The sequence below is a fragment of the Cryptomeria japonica genome, chromosome 9, assembly GCF_030272615.1.
Source record: "Cryptomeria japonica chromosome 9, Sugi_1.0, whole genome shotgun sequence".
Taxonomy (NCBI): domain Eukaryota; kingdom Viridiplantae; phylum Streptophyta; class Pinopsida; order Cupressales; family Cupressaceae; genus Cryptomeria; species Cryptomeria japonica.
In genome coordinates, this window is record NC_081413.1 from 457,582,791 (window position 1) to 457,603,081 (window position 20,291).

General features: G+C 36.9%; 1 protein-coding gene across 1 annotated transcript in view; it reads left to right on the plus strand.

Moving 5' to 3' along the window:
* LOC131080020 (peptidyl-prolyl cis-trans isomerase FKBP19, chloroplastic) overlaps window positions 1–20,291 on the plus strand; it is a 198,098-nt gene that overhangs the window by 64,354 nt on the left and 113,453 nt on the right. Inside the window, exons 3-5 of the mRNA XM_058018099.2 lie at window positions 3,669–3,797; window positions 14,346–14,431; window positions 14,599–14,649. Of these exons, the coding sequence (XP_057874082.1) occupies window positions 3,669–3,797; window positions 14,346–14,431; window positions 14,599–14,649 (266 nt within the window). The remainder of the gene's footprint in view (window positions 1–3,668; window positions 3,798–14,345; window positions 14,432–14,598; window positions 14,650–20,291) is intronic.

Here is a 20,291-nt window from a genome sequence, read left to right on the forward strand (position 1 = left end):
GGTATGCATTCAAGTGATGGTGTCTATGCTTAGTAATGATTTGAAAATCTCCAAACGTCCTTAGAAGATTGCACTAGTTTTGGTGGAGTTGTTCTTGTATGGCGATGCTAGGACTAGTAGAGTTTCACTTATGTCGTCCCTCATCCATTCATTCCTAGGATAGCTTAGAACCTCTCAACCCTCATCTTTCGCCATTTTTTGATAAACATCTCGTAGTAGTAGGAAAGAACTTCATTGCATATCATCTGCAAAGTACTTCATAAGTCTCTTCATGCAAAAAGGCCCCTTGATGAAACAACATTCACAACGACCACTCGTGCTTATCTACACGTCAAGACATGACATTTATAAACCTTGGAGTTGTCTCAAATGATCCTTAAGCCAATCTTCAACATTTGAGAAGCTTTGTTCAAGAGAGGATAAGATACTTTTGCGTATTTTATTCTGTGTTCGCATGTGCGTAAAAAACACATCAACAGGACCTCCAAGAGGTATCCTAATTACATATCATGAATCAATAACATCATATCTCTTCACCGTCTCTCAAAGGATCAATTGCAACAATATATATAGCATCTGGAACACATCCAGGTCGGCCACAAAAGATTACATTTTCCAATGTTAGGAAAATGAAACATGTAAAATAGGTCGGCCCCAAAACATGAAGATCTCCACCAAGAACGCAAATGAAGTGCAGACCACCAAGGATGGTCGGCCAAGGGCCCCAAGAACATCAAGCATGGCGCCAAATAGATCTGTAAGCCAAGAAATTGCTCCGCACGAGAAGAAATCTCCAACTAGCCGTTAAGCTCAAAAACTGCTCCGGGAACCAAGAACAACCAATCCAGAAGCAATAACTTGCTGGAGAAGAGTCCAAATGAACTGAGAATCTAGAACAGGGAATAAAAACACGTCTGGAAGCCACAAATCTGATCCGCAACGAAAAATGAACAACTACCGAAGAATTCCGGAAGTAGCACAAAAACTGCAACAGAAAACAAGAACAACTGAAAAGCAAAATATATTTTTGGTTGATGCAAGATTGCTCATCGACAGGGGATGCTCCTGCATAAAAAAGGATAACATCAAGTTGATGCAAGAATATAATAGGGTGCAATCACTAATTCCTCCCCCTTAAAGCATTATGTTTGAGCCCGCAACTTCTCAAGCTAGCTCTAGAGTTACAACTTTGCAAGATAGAGATACTTTTATGTCGAGGATAGCAGAATTGAAGGATCAACTTAAACAAAGCAAGGAGGCAGAGAAAGTTGTAAAGGAGGAAGGTTAGGAAAATATGGTTAGTTTGGTTAACAATCTTTTGGGCCACAGATTTGCACAAGTTAGAATACACATGGGCTAGTTTTAATAATTTGAGAAAGGGATACACTAGCCATGTGGAAAATGAAGCCAATTTAAGGGATATATTGAGTACATGGATTCCACGTTTGCCACTAATGGGAGTAATTTTTATGCATGTGAAGTGTGATCCAAGTGCTTGTGCAGAATTGTCAAGTACTCATGAGGTATTTGGATTGATAAGTGACATCTTTGCTTTCCAAAGCAAATTGGATATTTAATTGAAAGAGAAATTGAATTATTTTGAAGCTTTGGAGGAGTCTTTAATTTCTAAAATTTTGGTTGATAATGTTGAAATAAAGGCATGTGATAATTGGAAATCAGCTTTCAATAATATTATGCCTATTTTGATTGCATCTATATTTGCAGGTGATGAAGTGGACTGTCTTTTGTGCAACACTAATTTGGATAAATTGCTAGAGTTAAAGTCAGGTTTGGATATTTTCATCCGAGAAACTAAAGTAATATTGGATGCAAGGTATGTGGCACATACAAATAGTTCCAACATTTCAGTGGCCTACAAATGAAGAATATGCATCCTGGCTGGAAAAATTTATTGGATACAAAATTGACTATGCCATGCCATCAATTTTCTGTTTTGTCTCCAGCATGAGGTTGAGCTCACATGTTTTCTACTTGAATGATATCAGCAAAATTTTCCAGGATATTAAGTTGTTACGGGATGTTAAACACGTTCTATTTCAATGGAGTTTAGGTTGTCAAATGTAAAATGTGACGTCAATGGCTCATGAGCTTGCATGCTTGTTTCACCAAAAAAAGGTGAATTGCAATTCATTGTTAAGTGTTTTGAGGATTGTATTTTGGGAGGGATGTATTAGTCTTTTGGTTTGTCTTAGGATATGGTGTTCAAAGTCGATAAATAACTCTTTGTAGCAACATTGTATATTTTAATTGAAGTTTATATGAAAAACATGCTTCAATGTGTCATTGTCTCCATTTTGTAATGCAATATCTCTTTTGAATAATACAATCACAAATTATTGAGTTCTTCATGCAAATTTCTTGCATTGAGTTATTTTCATAGATAGTTTTCTGTTTAAGGAACAAAGTAAATGCCTTCATTAAAATACTAAGGATATTGTTGTCACAAATAAAGTGATAATGCCCAACTGACCATCAAAACATGTTTAGATGTTTTGAATTGAGAATGTATGGCTCTGTAACCCTATAACCCTAAATAGGCACCGGTCTGATTTCAAGCATTCTCTCAACAACCTCAAAATTGCATTCAAAATCATAAATCTTAAGTCAATTTTAATGTAATTGTAATTTGTTCTCTCATATCTAGATTTAATTAATTGCAAGGAACCGGCATGTTGTCATGAGATAATTTACAAATCCTTGTCAAAATGTATGGGAACTTATTTGCTAGGCATCATTTTGTTGTTATGTTGCATATTTTCGATTGATGTCATGAAAGGGAACCCACCTAGGTTTTTCAAAGCCTAGTGCAAAGGAAGACAATCATTGAGTCTTTTAAATAGATTGCGTATCGTTAAGGAAGGTAATATGATCTAGTTGGATTGAATTTGATTTGTGGCTGGCCATCTCTAGTCTTCTTCTATAATAATTTCATGTGCGAATAAAGATATATTTTACTGCTGTATCTGGTATGCATTGTCATTTCTATATTAATTCATGTATTCATTTTATCAGATCGAGCAGTAAACAAAGACTTGCTAAAACCAATGTTACAACACTGATCCCTTTTCAGGGTCTTCTGCTTTGATTTTATCAGTTCCATCCTTTGTTTAGTTGTCCTTCCCTCACAAGGCTTTTTGTACTTTGTACTTTAGCGAATCTGCTACATACTTGCAGCAGTGATTTTGAAAACCTGAAGCATACTTTCAGCAGTGCTACATCAGACTTGTGGCATTGAGTGCATCTACAAAATACAGATTTCTTATGGTTTGGTGTTTAAATGCTTAAGGTTTTCCCTTTATTGTTTTGTTTGTATCTGTTTAGCACTTAGTGCAGAGTTCCTTTCATAATGTAGTTCTTTTACCCTAGCAATTCTCTAACATAACTAGTTACATTTTTTGATCTCCATTGACCTAATTTTCGGTCATCTGTGAACAGTGAATTTCTTTCTTTTCTTTGTAGAGCCCGAATTTCACACCTTTTATTGAAATGTGTTCAGATTTATTTCTTCAGTTTATGAATATTAACTTCATTATTGTAATTACCATTTTGTAATAGGGACTATCGACTGCGTTGAACTGCCTGTGATCAATTGAAATTTGAACTTAATTATTGTATACCTTGTGAATAATTGAAGCTATTTTTTTCAGATAAGGGCACTCTACCTTTTAGTGGAGAAGAGCTTGGTAGAAGACAAATGCTGATGTTTCCAATGGTATTTGAGGTTTTTATGCAATCTCTGAAAGACAACACAGCTAAGGCTGCAGATTTTGCTGACAGTAAGTCTTCTTATCTGAGAACTCACATATTGTCAATTTTTTATAGAGAAGCATATATGATGTTGAGGAAGCATTCCAGTAGGATCCTTTAAATCTTCTGGTGACACCATTAACTTTTGTATCAAGATAGTACTCATCTTCTAGTGATACCATTAACTCATGGTTTTAAGAATACATAGTTAGTGTTGACCTAAAATACAATTAGGGTCATAATTAAGTTCATTTTTTATTAAAGAAAAAAAGATTTATTGCGACAGTCAGGCAGTTCTATGTATTCTTCTGCATTGTGACCTACAAACTAATTACAGACCTGTACATGGACCATACAAATAGATGATGTCGAGGATGCATTCTAACAGGATCTTTAAAGTTTCGTATCAACAGTGTACTCATTTTCGGGTTACGCCATAATCCATTAGCTCATGTTTTTAAGAATACACGTTTTAGTGTTTGACCTTGTTGGCATTAGTTCTGCATTTCAGTTTTGTGCATTTCGCTCTTATTGCTAGTTAATATTCATAGTTTAGGTTCCCAGAGTACAAGTTTTGTCTTCATATGGTGTTTGAAGTGGTGGAGAAATATTTAAATACCCATTAGTGAAGTGTACATTCATTTGCTGGTCTTTGTTATAGATTGGTTTCAAGAAATATTAAATGTATTTGTCTAAGGCATTGTGCGCCAGAAAGAGACAGTATTTATGAGGGCAATTATGTTTACACTTTACCCTGTTGAATTTCATTACAATACTAGGATCACAAGAAGATGACCATGCACAGTAATCATAGGGTGTGCTTGATTAACCACAGGCAATGATTCAGATCATTGTTGCCCTCCCAACCATAGACGATATAAGGCTATCATCTCCCCCGAGCACGAAATTATCTCTCTCTCTCTATATCAAATATGAACAGCAAGATGCTTTTACAATGATCAAGTACAAAGGCCAATGTGAATCGCTTCACTCCTTGAAGCTATATGCTCAGATCAATTTACAATGCACAGCTGTGTATGCAGTCCGCACTGCATTAATGTATCCAATTTATGAAGAATGTGTTCGATCAGCCAAGGAAGAATACGATCTGCCAAGTAGTGTATTCGCTCTCCCAAAGAATGATTTCGCTGATGATAATTTAATTTGATCTGAGATATATGAAAGTCGATCTGCTATGGAAGTCGAAGTGGTGATGATAAACACGGACTGCATATAGGAAATCTTCCACACGATTGGAGTATCTTTTAAAATTTTTTTTTTAACCAAATGAAAGAGGTAGCATCCCTCTTATACATGCCACGGTGACTCTTCATGAAGAGTCGGTTTCTTCAAGGGCAACATGATCCCTCATCAAGGGGTGGCGGACAATATCAATGAGGAGACGTGTCTTACGGTTACCATGGGTGATGGGTGTGTGCCTTAACCGATGCTTAGTTAAGGACTTAAAACAAAACCGCTTCATAATGTATATTACCCGCTTTCTCTAGATTATACACGGGCTTATGATTGTCTATGGCCGATAGGCCAATTAGACAATCATGTTTGCTATGTCGGCCAAGGGAAGGATCTGACCATAGCTATAACTTCAACATACCCTCTATATTAATTTTTCCTTTTAGGTTGAGATTTTATTAATTTTGCTATGGTGGCGGCGGGCCTATGTGCGAAACACATTGCAAAGGTCAAATGCATGTAAAAATCATTTCTATTGTGTGAGTTGTTGATGGTAGACCCACAATATGTTTTGTATGTGCAAACTCTTAATTCTTATCATTATGTGACTTATTGATGATGGTGGACAAATTATTACGTTCTCCTTGTATTGTTTGGGAGTGACTTTCAACTATGATTGTGGGCCACATAATGCTCTTCCTGTAATGATAGGACCAATCAGAATGTGGCTTCTTGTAGGCTGCAAATTTAAAAATGAGTTTGTCATTTTGATTTTTAAGAAATATGGGCACATATTTTGGGGTGGAAGGTATTGCGCACATATATATATAAAGACAAGGGGAGAAACCTAACAATGCGCTCTGCAACAGAGAGTGATGGAAGGCACATGGTTTCTATAGAGGAATATATGTGCTAGTGTGGAAGTTACAAGAGTAACATGTGCATGAAAGCTAGTCTATGTTCAAAGGATGGAAAGACATGAAATTATGATGGAGATTTGATAGGAATGCACTTATAGAACAGATGTGTGTGGCTTTGACATGACTTGTTATGAGATTCTAACAAGCAAACAACCTTTGGATTGTGTTCTACTTAGACATCTATTTAGAGTATTTTAGATTGTAACATAGGGGGTTCTATTTAGGGGTCCCATACCTTCTAAATACCATAGAGATATAAAAGTATGAAATTGCATTAATAGACCAAGTGTAGTAGTGGAAAGCAAGATAAACCAAATAAGAGATTAAACTACCCATAAACAACCATAGCGATACACCATAACCTATACCAAGTTCAAAATGTCTACATAACAAATAATAGACATAACCTAACCAAAAAACCAGATCACAAAAACCTTAAGACAGCTTTGGAACTCCCCTCTGCATCATTTTAACACCTTATTTAGGGGATTTATAGTGTTCACAAACCCTATTATGCACACAATTCCTAGTCACATTCATGAGCTCCATGAGAAGAACCTGCAGACCCTTTACAATGTCCAACCCATGAAATTTAATAGCTTTCTTCATGTTTGCATGCTGTAAAGCACAAATGACATTATTGTCTTCTAGAATCTGCATTGTATCCATCAATCACTTCTAACATGCCTTTATATTGAGAAGTTACCATGTTTCATGTAATGTTCCCCTACTAGGAGGCTGCCAATTCCTGTAACTTAATAAAAGTTCTGACCTGATTTGATTGATGGTCATGTCACTGGATGCTTTTGATTCCTTTCCTTTATATCTCTCAATGTGAGGGAGAGGTCACACCTCTTCATTATGGATGCCCTTTGGCAAGAGACACACCCTTTCACCATTAGCACCCTTTGAAAGAGTGCAACTCTTCATTACTTCTGCCCTTTGAAAGGGACATGACCTTTTATAATCAGATCTGCACTTCTTATTTAAATCAGGTCTTCACTTCCGATTCCCAAATTATCCCCCTTTCAAATGAAGTTCTCTTCTCCCTTTTATATCTCATGTTTGAGGGAGTCACAACTTTTCATCTTATGCCTTTTGACCATTCATTAAACTTAACTAAATTTTAGTTATGGTTATGTTTAATTTTGTTCTTTTATATTTATAATTTTATTATTATTGTTTATTATTAATCCTAATTTGAAAAGGGGACATTACATTTCAACACCAAGCTGATATCCTTGCATAATGCATCAAGAGCTTGTGCATATTCCATCAATGCCAAAACCTTGGAATGCATAAGTTGCTTATCAATGCCTTCTGACCTATTAAATGATTCCTAAATTTCTTATATTGCACCAGTAAAGGGGAGGTTGGCATTCTTTTTCTTAATACCATATTGAAAAATATGGTGCAGCTGCAGCAACAACTTTCAAATCTCACAAATGCTGCCAATCAGTCATCACTTCCTCCATATTACTGCCGTAGCTTGCTTGCATTGCATATCCTTAATGCTTTCCTACCCCAAGGGGTTGAGATTCCCTCAAGCAAGCTCCACGTGCTTGGTACGAAAGGATTGATCGTTACCTGATGGGCTTGGGTTTCTCCAAGAATGATGCAGATTGAAACTTGTACTTCAAGGTAATTGATGGGTGTAATGTCCCCTTCTCATTGATGCTCTTTCAGTGGTCCATTAGCCTATTCCTGAGACCCGTAGGCTAGGTGGAATGAAGAATGAGGGTCTGGCATTGATGAAACAAGGACTTACTATTTTTAGTAAGTCAGGGGATGACCATTCTGGTGTTACTGTCCTACTGAGTTCTCCATGTTTTGCCTCTGGACGCGATGATCATGCTTTTCTGAGCATTAATTCTTGACTTACTATTTTTAGTAAGTGGCAGTTCGACACAATTCTATTTCTGGCAGTAGACAGGGTTCAGATTCTGCAGTAGTTTGGTGGTTGTCCCAACTCAGTTTCATCCTAGCAGTGTTGATAATCAGTTCCAGAGCCATATGCGAAATAATTGAATATTAATTCCTTATCCTAAGGTTAATATTTAATTATTTTGATTATTGACGACTGATTTATTATAAATGGGGATTAATGCCTATTTTTCCTAAGTTCTTGGCAAATTCTTTTTTATTAGAGAGATATCGAAATATGGAGGAAGATGTTATGTTTTTTATAACTTATCTCTAATTTCGCCAAGAGTGGTTAACGTGGGTCCAAGTCTTGGGCGTGGGGTTTGACTCTTGCATTGGGCGCTACATTGGGTCCACATGAAGATGAAATGCGATGCAAATGGGAAGTGGAATTTGCATTTGAATTTGAATGGTGAGAAGTTATAAATAAGAGCCTTGGGCTCTCATTTGGGATATCTTGAAAATCTGTAATGTTATGCTGCCGGATTGGCGACAGAACTTGAGGCTTCGGAGTGCGTCTCCCTAGTGCTACTCGGTTTCGTACTTGAAATACAGTACCTAGCTGTGCCTTGTATTCTTCTACCATTTTCAGAGCTTTGCCATAGACATCTTGGTGTTGCAACGATTCTGGAACTTGCTGGTTTTGCCTGTGGCTGAAGCACATTTTTGCTCACATCTCTCTGTTGGAGTGTCTGACAGTTATGGGTATCATTCCTATCTTCCTTCCCAACACTGGCAAATAAGTTTGTAAGTTTTTAGCACGTTTGTTTGAGTTTTGAATTAATTATGCAAAATCGAAATTCCTAGTCTAGGCATGGGTTTTCTGCCTTGCATTGGGATGCGTGCAAATTAAATAAGGGTCTTTTAGGGGTGTTGTTTTGATTGGTTAGCATTGCATATGTTGTACAATGGGTTTGGGACTGGTTTGAGCTAATTTGGATGTAAAATGAGGGAGTTATGAATATTTTGGCATTTATCTGGGCTGCTGGTCTGTGTTTCTAGCCTGCAGAAGAAGAAGAAGAAGAAAGAATTTTAACGTCCACGAGGCTAAGAATAGCCTATGGGACAATCTGATCAAGCTGAATCAGTTTTTTAAGGTCTGATCTCTGCTTATTCAAGCTGATGATGAGAGCACCCATCTTCACGATATGCTCCTCGCTGAACAGGTTATACCATGTGCTGGCAGTTAGGAAATTGGTAAACTTCTCTCGGCTTACTTTAAGTGCTTCACACTCCAAGATAAAATGTTTTTCAGTTTCCACACTCCCGCTGATGCAAAACAGAAATTTATATCTTTACTATAGAAATTTGCATTACTCTCCTTCTATCATTTCTATTATTGTAAGGTTAGGTAGTAGTACTACTAACCAGTTCTCTCTTTGTAATTCTCATCCCGCTGAATAAGTGGAAGAGGCTGGCTTGCCGCTTGATATGCAACAATTTGTAATTTTCAGTCCTCCCGCGGAATAAGTGCTCGAGTGATAAGTTCAATGTTTTGGTCCTCCCGCTGAAATATGCGGTAGAGTGATTGTTAATGTAATGTCCTCCCGCTGAAATACGCGGTAGAGTGATTGTTAATGTAATGTCCTCCCGCTGAAATACGTAGTAGAGTGATTGAACTTCAGTTTCTTATAATCTTTCCCTTGGTCGGTTTACCGCCAAGAAGTTTAGTTTCTATCCTGCTGGATAAGCAGAAGGGGATGGCTTGCCGCCCATGCAATTGTAATTTTCAGTTTGTTTATTGATGTTGACGATCCCCGAAACACCGTATGCTCTCACCCTCCCAGTCTGGGCTCTCGGTGAACAAAAGGTGGAAGGGTTCCCTTTCAGTTGTTTTGCTTATCACTCTAACCTTAATGGGTTATTTGTTGTGGATGAATTGCTATTGGCCTGAAAAAAACAAAAAAAATTAGTGGGATATTACAATGGGGAAGCATTAATTTTGATTCTTTATGTTGATGACTTACTTATCACTGAAGAAGATCATCTTATTATCAAATGCAAGGAGTTAGCTTCTGAATTTGAGATGAAGGATCTTGGTTTATTGCACTACTTCCTTGGGTTAGAAGTTTGGCAGAAATCTGATGGGATCATTCTGAGTCAAGGGAAGTACACCATAGACATTCTAAAGAGATTTGGAATGATGGATTGTAAATCCATGGCCACACCTATGGAGACCAACTTGCATAAGTTAAGAGAAGCTGCAACTATTTCGGATTTGGTTGATTCTACACTATACAGGTAGATGATTGGGGTCTTTAATGTACCTAGTCAATACTAGACTGGATGTTTGCTATGCAGTAAGTGCACTTAGCCAATTCATGTGTGAATCGAAGCAAATATGTCTAGTTGCAGCAAAACACATTCTGAGATACTTGCGCAACACAGTTGGATATGGCCTCAGATATTCTTCAGATATAAACTTGAAGCTGCATGGATATACTGATTCCGATTGGGTGGGATGTGTCACTGATCGGAAGAGCATCTCTGGTTGCTGTTTCAGTTTGGGTTCAACTTTGATTTCTTGGTGCAGCAGGAAACAGTCTTCAGTAGCACTGAGCTCCACAGAAGCCGATTATATTGCAGCATGTGTGGGAGCATGAGAAGCAATGTGGCTTCAGAAGCTTCTTTTAGGATTGTTTGGACAATCTTAGAGCCTACAGTTATCCATTGTGATAATCAAAGTTGTGTTAAGCTTTCTGTCAATCCTGTGTTTCATGACAGAACGAAGCATGTGGAGATCAAGTACCACTATGTTAGAGACATGGTGGAAAGGAATGCTATTCGGTTGAGATACATTAGTACTGATGAGCAAACGACAAACATTCTCACCAAGCCTCTCTCCAGGATAAAGTTTGTGTACTTTCGAGGTAAGCTTGGTATGGTAGAGAATGAAGCCCTAGCTGAGATCGAGTCTCAGCAACATTGATTTGTTTATATTTTGTTTTTATATATATATATATATATATATATATATATATACTAATGTATTCTTATTTTCAAAAGATGTTTAAAGTGTGAACTCTTGATTAATGCATTTCTCTTTGAGGGAGACTTGAGGTGAAAGGCCTTATCTCCACCCTCTGATATGGTTCATGGCTGATTTCATGTGTGTGATGCCATGACAATACCAAATGAGAGAGTCCGTGGTGATTTCTCTTGTACTAGTGTGTTTACCCTCTGGATGAGCCATGGTGAATATCATTGTGAGGTGACGATCTCACAATGATGAAAACTTGTGCATCTTACCATCATTGTGAAGTGACGATCTCACAATAATGGTTGATATCTCGTGAGATGATATCTATGGATATGCCATAATGGTAGATATCATGTGAGGTGATATCTATGGATAAGCCATAATGGTGGATATTACATGAGGAGATATCTATGGTGGATATCATGTGAGGTGATATCCGTGGATAAGCCATAATGCTTGATATTACAGTGAGGTGATATCTTTCCCTTCCAGATATGGGTGTAGCCATTGTGATCAACATCACTTACATCACGATGAAGTGATGTGTCTTTTAGACATCTAGAAGGATTCCTACCTAGCTAAGAGGGAGTGTTGAAATATAGCTTCGGTCGGATTATTCATGGCTGACTTAATCATTTGAGTGGCCTATCGGCCCTTCACAGTTAATAAATCATATTAGTTACTTATCGACCTTGCAATACAAACCCGTCACTTTGACGTGTTAGTTATATTGCCACCAAAGGTCGTATTAATCAAAACATAACTAATGATTATGAGAAGACGCAATTCTTGAAGGGACGTAATTGTTGACATGGAACCGATCTTGGAAGAGTCATGATGATTGGTTTCATCTATCCACGGATATATGATTTGATTCATCAACTCTTCCAAGGTGAATCGAATCATCTAACACCTACAGCAGTTCGTATTATTTTTCTAGCAATACATCGAATAAAGACACAAGCAGATCACGGATTACTTAGCAAGTCACGTTCCTTGTTTCTGCAAATCGACCATCATCTTCAACAGTATACATTATACTTACAGCAATCAGAAAAGGTTCCTTCTTGTGACATAATATATCTATCTCCAGCAGATCATACATTCAGATAGCAGTGATATCACAGTCACCAAGTGGATTGCACTCATAGCAGATTGAACTTATATCTTATAGTTTGAACTGTGTAAATAGTAGTTTTAAGAGGTGAAGATAACAAATTGTTAAATTTTTGTCTACATATCTGATCACCTAAATTTAACAATACATATATGTTTTAATGGAATAATCACATAATCGAGCCCATTCTTAAAAAATACTAATCTCCTAATCATGAGAAGGCCACAAGCATTAGTGGGGCCAATCTAATAAAAATGTACTTAAGATTTTCTCACTCATTCACATCACTACTTTCTAGAGAAGAGAAGTGCAAATGAAAAATCCCCTAATTTGCTAGGTGACCCACTGCCAAATTTTGCTCTTTGTAGCAGTGAGAAATGGAAATCTGATTATAATTCCTAGTCTAGGATAGTACTTCCTCTAAGTACATTTGTAGATGCTAATTCATAAAAAATGTAGTTTTAATCACTACTATCACTTTTTTTCGAGTCTCCTACCTCAAGCCTACAAATCCCTACCACATATATGCCTTGAGATTTGCTAGAAGATCTATTTTGTCTCATTATTAGTTTTAGTCCCTGGATGCAAAGATCCACCCATCAACATATTACTGGAAAAATCCTTGAGTACAAACTTGACACCAACTATACTTGAATTACATTTTGATGCTCCATCAAAATTCGATCCGCCCCCTTCACTCAACACCTTCCATTGCTCACTTCTATTATTTTTCTCCCTTAGTATTATCCCATGAATGGGTAACATTTGCGTATAGTGTTCATGAATTATGGGAAGCAAATTTTTGATTGTTTCCACTAGCTTGGATGTTTGGAAAAGTTAGATTTATTAGTGTGCCGAGTGCTCTAAATTGGATATGCTCTAGTGATTTTCAATGCTTTTATCATTGATAAAATTAGTCTTGTCAAATTGTGAGAGCCCAAGTGACAAATGGAAGGACAATGTAGTCATGTCCCCTTTTTGAAGCTAAGAAAATAATTTAATAATTTAAGTTAAGTTGCCCAAAAAGAAACTTTATGTTATATTCATAGAAAGACAACTTATGTTTTGTTATTAAAAAGTTTGTTTTATAAAGTGCCACTATGATAGAGGGCAAAAGTAATACTTATGTAAAAGATCTTTCAAGACACTTCTCAAATTAAGTTTTGGAGGGAAAAGGAAAAGAGAAAATAATATTAAATTCCCCTTAGAAGGTCATAAAAGGAGCACCTGGCTAGAGAGGAGCATTCATTGTATTGTTATCAAAACCCCTTTTACCTAAAATCGAGCATCTAATGTTTATCTTTTGGTCAGAGGTCAAACAAATCTTGAAATGAAACATAATGAAGCCCTATTTCTTCTTTAGGGCAATTTGGGATGTGGGGGCCCACTTAGCACATAGAAAAATGTTATTTTTTAAAAGGTGGGAGTGTTTTTCTTTCTTTTTTAAATTTTTTAGCTCCTTGGACGTCCCTAGTCAAAGGGGATGTCTCCCTTAATTTTTGGCTGAAAGGGGATGGCCCAGGGATGTCCCCAAGGTGTCGCTGTGTCCCTGGGATGTCTTGCAAATGGGGATGGGCAAAATAACCCCAGGGATGCGTCCTCGGGTTAGTGTTCCACTTTTAGAAATTTAAATTCAGTCTTAGAGCTTTCATTGAGATTTTTCCATGTTTAAATTGTCTTGACAAATTTTTTTCATGTGAGGCATTAGTGGCTTCTTGCAAATTAGCAAAAATAGATTGAGGCCAATCCTTTTATTTGGTTTATCCATTTATATTCCATATGGTTTCAGATTCTTTATTTCAAATGACAACTAACCAAAGGTGGCTTCCACTTTTAAGAATAATTGTTATTATTACAAGAGGGTTAACCATAAAAAGACACATGATCAAGCAAATTCAAATATGTAAAGAGGGCACAATATATAGCAATGAGTTTTTGTAGATTACCAATTGAACAGTTTGGACTAAAATACACACCTCTGAAAATGTAAATTTTACACTTATTAATAACTTATTGAATAAAGTGATGGCTGGTACAAAGTTGAATCCGACTATAAAAAATAGTTATGGAATATTACATGTCAGCTTAACCATAACAATGATTATGATATTTATATCCATAATTTTGGTTATAGTTGTATTTGTTTCTAAAGGATTTGACATTTTGGTTGCTTGTGGAATTTTTATGAAAAATATCTCTCATTTTACAACACAAAATGCTATTTTGGAGTTTCTGAACATTATGGAATGTCATGTCATGAGAATCCTATATGTTTTTTATAACTATTTGCTGGAGTATAATTAATTAATTAATTTAATTAAGGTGAGAGCAGTATAATTAAAACATTTAATGAATGTAAGAGTAGTATAATTAATTAATTTAATAAAGGCAAGTTTTTCTTATTTTTCCAGGACTTGCTATTATTCTTGCTTTGTGAATCCAGTGGCAGCATTACGGGGAAAAGACTATGGGAAAACAAAAATGCGATACCCAGATTACGTAGAGACAGAATCGGGTCTACAATACAAGGTTGTGTTCTTGGATGAATTCTCAATTTCTCTGCAATTTTCAATTTCTCTGCAGTACTGCTCTGAAATATTTTGTCATTTGTAGACTATTTTTGAAAGAAAATCAAAGTTTTATTTCCCAGAAATAATTTTATCATGAAAAAATCATGTTTTTCCTTCTGGATGCAGGACTTAAGGATAGGCAGTGGTCCAATTCCAAAGATAGGTGATGCTGTTGTTGTAAGTATTACATATCCAGCTGTGCTTGAATGTTCCATTGTTAGACCTGTAGTTCATGCATTTAATAACACCATTAGAAGCAAAGGCAAACTCATAGTAAAATGTTAGAATTAGAGTACAAAGCTCATTGTCACTTAGTTCCACCATGTTGCTTTTTCTCTATTCTTTTAGCCTTCATCACATGGCTATATTTGCTCGTATTAAGACTTAGGGCTTTTTGTTGAATCTCTTATGCTCTAAGATTTTCGAATGCTCAAAGTCACACTAATTATTGATTATTAGTTTGAAAATCATGCATGGAAATTGAAAACAGGGATACACGTGTATATTGAAAAGGAAATAATGATGTGAGTTTTACATGTTCTAAAATAGACATGTCAATGCAAATGGGCATTGCAGAATGACCAAAATGACTTTCATAAAAGAGGTTTTAGGTAATAATAATTGATATTTATCTCTGTTAAAGCAAGTTTACTACTGCTATTATTATAATTATGAGGATGTTTTCAATTTATCTTGTACAAGGATTAATTTCATATTAGCATCTTTGTCAATGTTTGAAATTTGGTAGGCACAATCAAAGTTCAAAAACTCGAACTCGCCACGGACTCGGCAAACCAAAAATTTGGACTCGGACTTGGACTCGTGAAAGCCTCGCGAAAGACTCGCGAAAGACTTGGCAAAAAAAAAAAACCGTAGTTTTACAAAAAAACATAAAGAAATTAATGCATTTAGAGAACATAAGAGCCATAATTGAAACATTACACATGTCATATGATCAACAAACGCGCAATATTTGAAATTTCATCATTCATACTCATAGTTTCAAACTTTCAACTCTAAAATGTATAATACCAAGATTTCTTCAATGCTAATTATGTTGTTATATGGAGCCTAATTAGACTCAGAGGTTAAATTTTCCCTACTTCCATCAGCGCAGTTTCCCCCTATATTTTTTGACGGGGGTTTGGGGGCAGCGCCCCCAAGTTGGGGTCAAGGGGCATCGCCCCTTGCGGGGTCAAGGGGCAGCACCCCTTGCGCGCTCCTTGTCGCGATACAGGGCGGGGTCGAGGGGCAGCACCCCGCGAGGCCAAAAATACTTATTATTTTATAAAGGCGTCGGGTGTTATTTTTCTATTGGCCCACGTCCAATTAGGGTTACCCCTTAACCCCCAAAAAAATAAAAAAAGGGGGGGAGTTACGCCAAATGAAGGCAAAAAAAACGAAAAAAAACTCATTTTTAAAGCTTGCCTGATGTTTTTATGGGTCGCGCGAGTCCATCTGAAAGACTCGCGAGTCTGTGCAAAAGACGCGCACGAGTCCTTGCAAAAGACTCGCGAGTCTTTCAAATGGACTCGTAGCTCCCACGGACTCGCGAGTCCGTGGCGAGTCCACGAGTTTTTAAACTATGGGCACAATAGTGATAGCAAGTAAAAATCAAGTAATGATGTATTTTACCAATTTGCTTCATTAATTTATACTTGCCTAATATGATGAGTAGTTAGATCCATCTCAACAAGATATTGAACTAACCACTTATTATTCAAGCTATGACCATATTCAAACACCCACATTTTGTGAGTGATAAGAATAAGTTGCTTGTTTACTACTCTATCCGATAAAATAAATACATGAATTGATAATAGCGATGACAATGCATATTAGATACAAGAGTAAAATATATATTTATTTGCACATGAAATTATTAAAGAAGACTAGTGATGTTCAGCCAAGGATCGGAGTTGATTTCACTAGATCATATTCCTTTCCTTGATGATACACAATCTATTTAAAAGGATCTGATGGTTGCCAAGTGGAATACAATTGTCAACCAGCTGATGTTCCTAACTACCCAAAGATGACAAACACTTACTATGAACAATTAATACATAGTTGAATAACCAATATTATCAAAACATAATAATAGACATTGAATGCTGACCACATCATCCCCCAAAAGAAAATTTCGTCTTCTAGATGACAAGTAACATCACGTAATTTTAGGGAAGACTGATGACGATATTGTAGATGAATACTTGTACGCGAACTTGGAAGTGTACCTTGCAAACTTGGACTTGTAGTCTACTTGGAAAATCAAATGAGTGCAATGGGGGTTTGGGGGCAACACCTTGGGTGTGCTCATTGTCGTGATACAAGGTGGGGTCAAGAGGTGGAGCCCTTGCCGCCAAGTCCAAATTAAGACCTTCAAAATCACACATATCATCACGGTGCACATCCTTTTCATGATTCTTTGAGGCACAAACCAATTCTAGCAAAGCCAAAAAGTAGAGATTTTGGTGTTAAGGCAATGTATGATGCCACCAAGCTATACAATTTAGGCAATTAGTCTTTTGAAGGGCAGTAATATGCCATAATGTCGTGCAATTGGTGAATGCTATCAGGTTATGGAGTGGTTGGTGATGGTCCCGAGTTATCATATAGTGTGAGTGGAAATTGCATGGGAGGGTAGAACTATGAAGAAACATTAATGCCGTGCATGACAAATAGCAATATGTTGCCATTCCTCAAATGTTATGATGCCTGTTATTGGAGAATGAATAACGTAGTCATACGTTATTTAATGAAATCCACTGTTTGATGCACCATAATGACTTTTGTACGATGTGAAGCTATATGGAATATAGTTTCCTTATCCAGCATGAATGACATATGGTATGGAGGTGCTGTGCAAAATGAAACCGATGTACGATATGGGGATGCTGTGCAAGATGAAACTGTGATTGTATGTTGTCAAAGGGAGATGAATGTATAGCGAGAAGGAAGGCTTGTCATACAAGGTGCAAGAGAAATTGCCATATGATGCACAAGGAATGTTGCCATACGATGCACAAGAAAGATTGTCATACGTTGCATAGGAGGTTGTCGTATGTTTGTAATGTCCCCTTTTTCGGATGATATGGTTTATGATTGGATTAGCCTATTATTGGCCCTCATAGGATAAGACTGACAGTTAGAGGGTTCCAGTTGGCAGTGCAGGAGGCTTATTTCCATTCCCGAGGTCCAAAGTGTTCAGGATTGCTTTTCGTTTGGTTCAGTTTGGCCTTCATTTGACCCTGTTCCACCAACTTACTATTTATAGTAAGTTAGTAGTTGATTGAGAGGGACCCTTACTATTTTTAGTAAGGAATTCAGATGAACAGTGGATGCAGTGGGCTACCCTATGGTGTTTGCAGAATTGAGATATAATGGTTATTATTGGAGTTATGACATTGTTAATTATTATTAAAGTTATACTTTAATAATAATTAACTATAAGTGAATAATAATGATTAATATTTGGATTTTATATTATAAGGGACATTTAATGAAATAAAGTCAAATATTAATACATAAGTTATATCTTAATGTTATATTTGCACTTCATAACTCAAGGGTCCATTTATCATTAAAAAGGGGCCATTTAATTAATTTTTTGGATGCCTATACCAAGGAGGATTTTATAAAATATTAAAGTCCAAGCTTATAACATAATAAATGCAATTAAATGATTAAGAAGTCTCTAGAAGGGATCGACCAGCTTTGAGTATTATATAAAGTGCCAAGAGATGATCGAATTCATTATTCTTGAGTATTGTTTATGACATTTGAGTTCTGAAAATAGGAAGGGCAAGGGTTTCTGCCTCCTTCCAGCCATTGGAGAATGTCAACTCTTCAATGTGTTTGCAATTTTGATGCTGTGAAATACCAGTAGCATCATTGCTTATCTGTGGGCTTCATATAGAGGTCAAGATTGTGCATATTTGAGAAGATTCGATTGGAGTTTGATTGGAAAAGTATATTTGCAGATTTTGGAGGTCAGCATCAATCTATTTGGGGGCGTGTTGTGCATTTTGCACCCCATCCCCGTCGTGGACAGGGGACCCCATCTCTGAGCCCTTCGTATGAGAGAAAGTCCAGGTCAAATGGGACTAAAAGCCAAAATCGGTCTAAATGGCCGAAGTGAGAGCTTCAAAGACCAAAATCGGCTCAAAAGCCAGAATCGCCGAAAATGGTAAAAACTTTCAAAATCGGCTTATAGCCCGGAAATCGAAGATAAGCAAAAGAGTTTCAAAACCGAATTTGGGAAAGTAAGTGTAGTGAAAGTCGCACAATTCGTCCTCATTTGCCCGAAAGTGAACGGCAAGCAAAATTCGCAAATTCCCCTTGCAACCCGAAATGGGAGGAGACAAATTCATGCTAAATCCTCATTTGGGCCGAAATGCAGTGAAGGATTTAAATCGCGCAAAGTCCTTAAAAAACCAGAAGATCAAATTTGCGTAGTACAGTGATTCAGGCCGAAAACAAGAGAGACGTTAAGAATAAAATCTCTCAAAGCGTCTAAAACTCGCGAAATTGCCTAGTGAGCCAAAAATGACCAAGTCACCCAAAATCGCGAAAAGGAAGCATTTTGGCCAAAAGGTAAATGAAGCTCAAAATCACGTGAGAAATGCCGAAAATGAAGTAGAAGCCAAAAATTGTGCAATTTTGCCTCACAGGCTGAAAATCGCCAAACATCGCACCAAATCATCTTTTGACCCGAAAAGGCATCAAAGGGAAAATCACGCAAAAAGGTTGTAAGGCCCAAAAATCATTTATGCCTGCAAATCTCGAAAACTTTAGAAGCCAACTCAAAACATAAACTCCCAAAATCGGCTTCATTAAGCCGAAAACTTCAAGAAATTCTAATTCTCACAAATAACCCAACTAAGCCAAAATTCTGAGAAATAAAAGTTTAAATCGTGATTTTTCAAATGGTCGTGGTTTCATAAAATCGCCCATTAAGCCGAAGTTTCATGAAACAAAGGTAAAAACCCAATATGAGTAAAAAATCGTGCATAAATCCTAAGTAAGCCGAAACCTCCTTAAGTCAACATCGCGTCAAACCACCCACCTAGGCCGAAAATTGAAAGGAAGGTGAAAATTGCAAAATCTCCTTTTAGCCTGAAATCATTAAAGTCTATAACAGATCGCGCATCTTAGTCATTTTGGCCGAAAATGGAATACAGAGGTCAAATTGTGCAATAACATTGAAGTAGGCTGAAATTGGAGATAAAAGGTAACGTCGAGCATATGGGCTATTCTAGCCGAAAATCTCAAAACACAAAATCTCTCATTTTGGCTCAAGCACCCAAATTTTGTTGCAGGAGAGGCATTTAAAAGATACATCTCACAAAGAGCTTCTCAAGCCCAACCTCGCCAAAGAAATTTAATGTTTGTCAAATTAATTTAGTTAATTTTCCAAATTAATTGATTAAAGATGAAATTGATTGTTCGTAGGAAAACGAACATCGGGAGGAGCTAGAGCATCAACTTGAAACGCAAATCGAAGGGGGATCGCGATCAAAGCTGGAGAAGATGATGCAGGATTGCACCACAGAGCGCAAAACAAAGTACGGAGAAGCGCGCCATCACCAGACAACAAGTTGAAGTCCACCACTGAGACCAAAGACAAAGAACACAAAATGCAGCAAGTATGCATTCCCAAGAAATGCACAACTGGATTTAATTCCAAAAATTCAGTTTTAAAAACTGAAATTGTTTAGTGTAAGACTGCTTGTGGGCCCCACTCAAGATATTTTGAAAAAGAGGGGAAATAGGTCAGTTGTGGATATGGTTATGTTCAACTACCGGATAGATCCAAA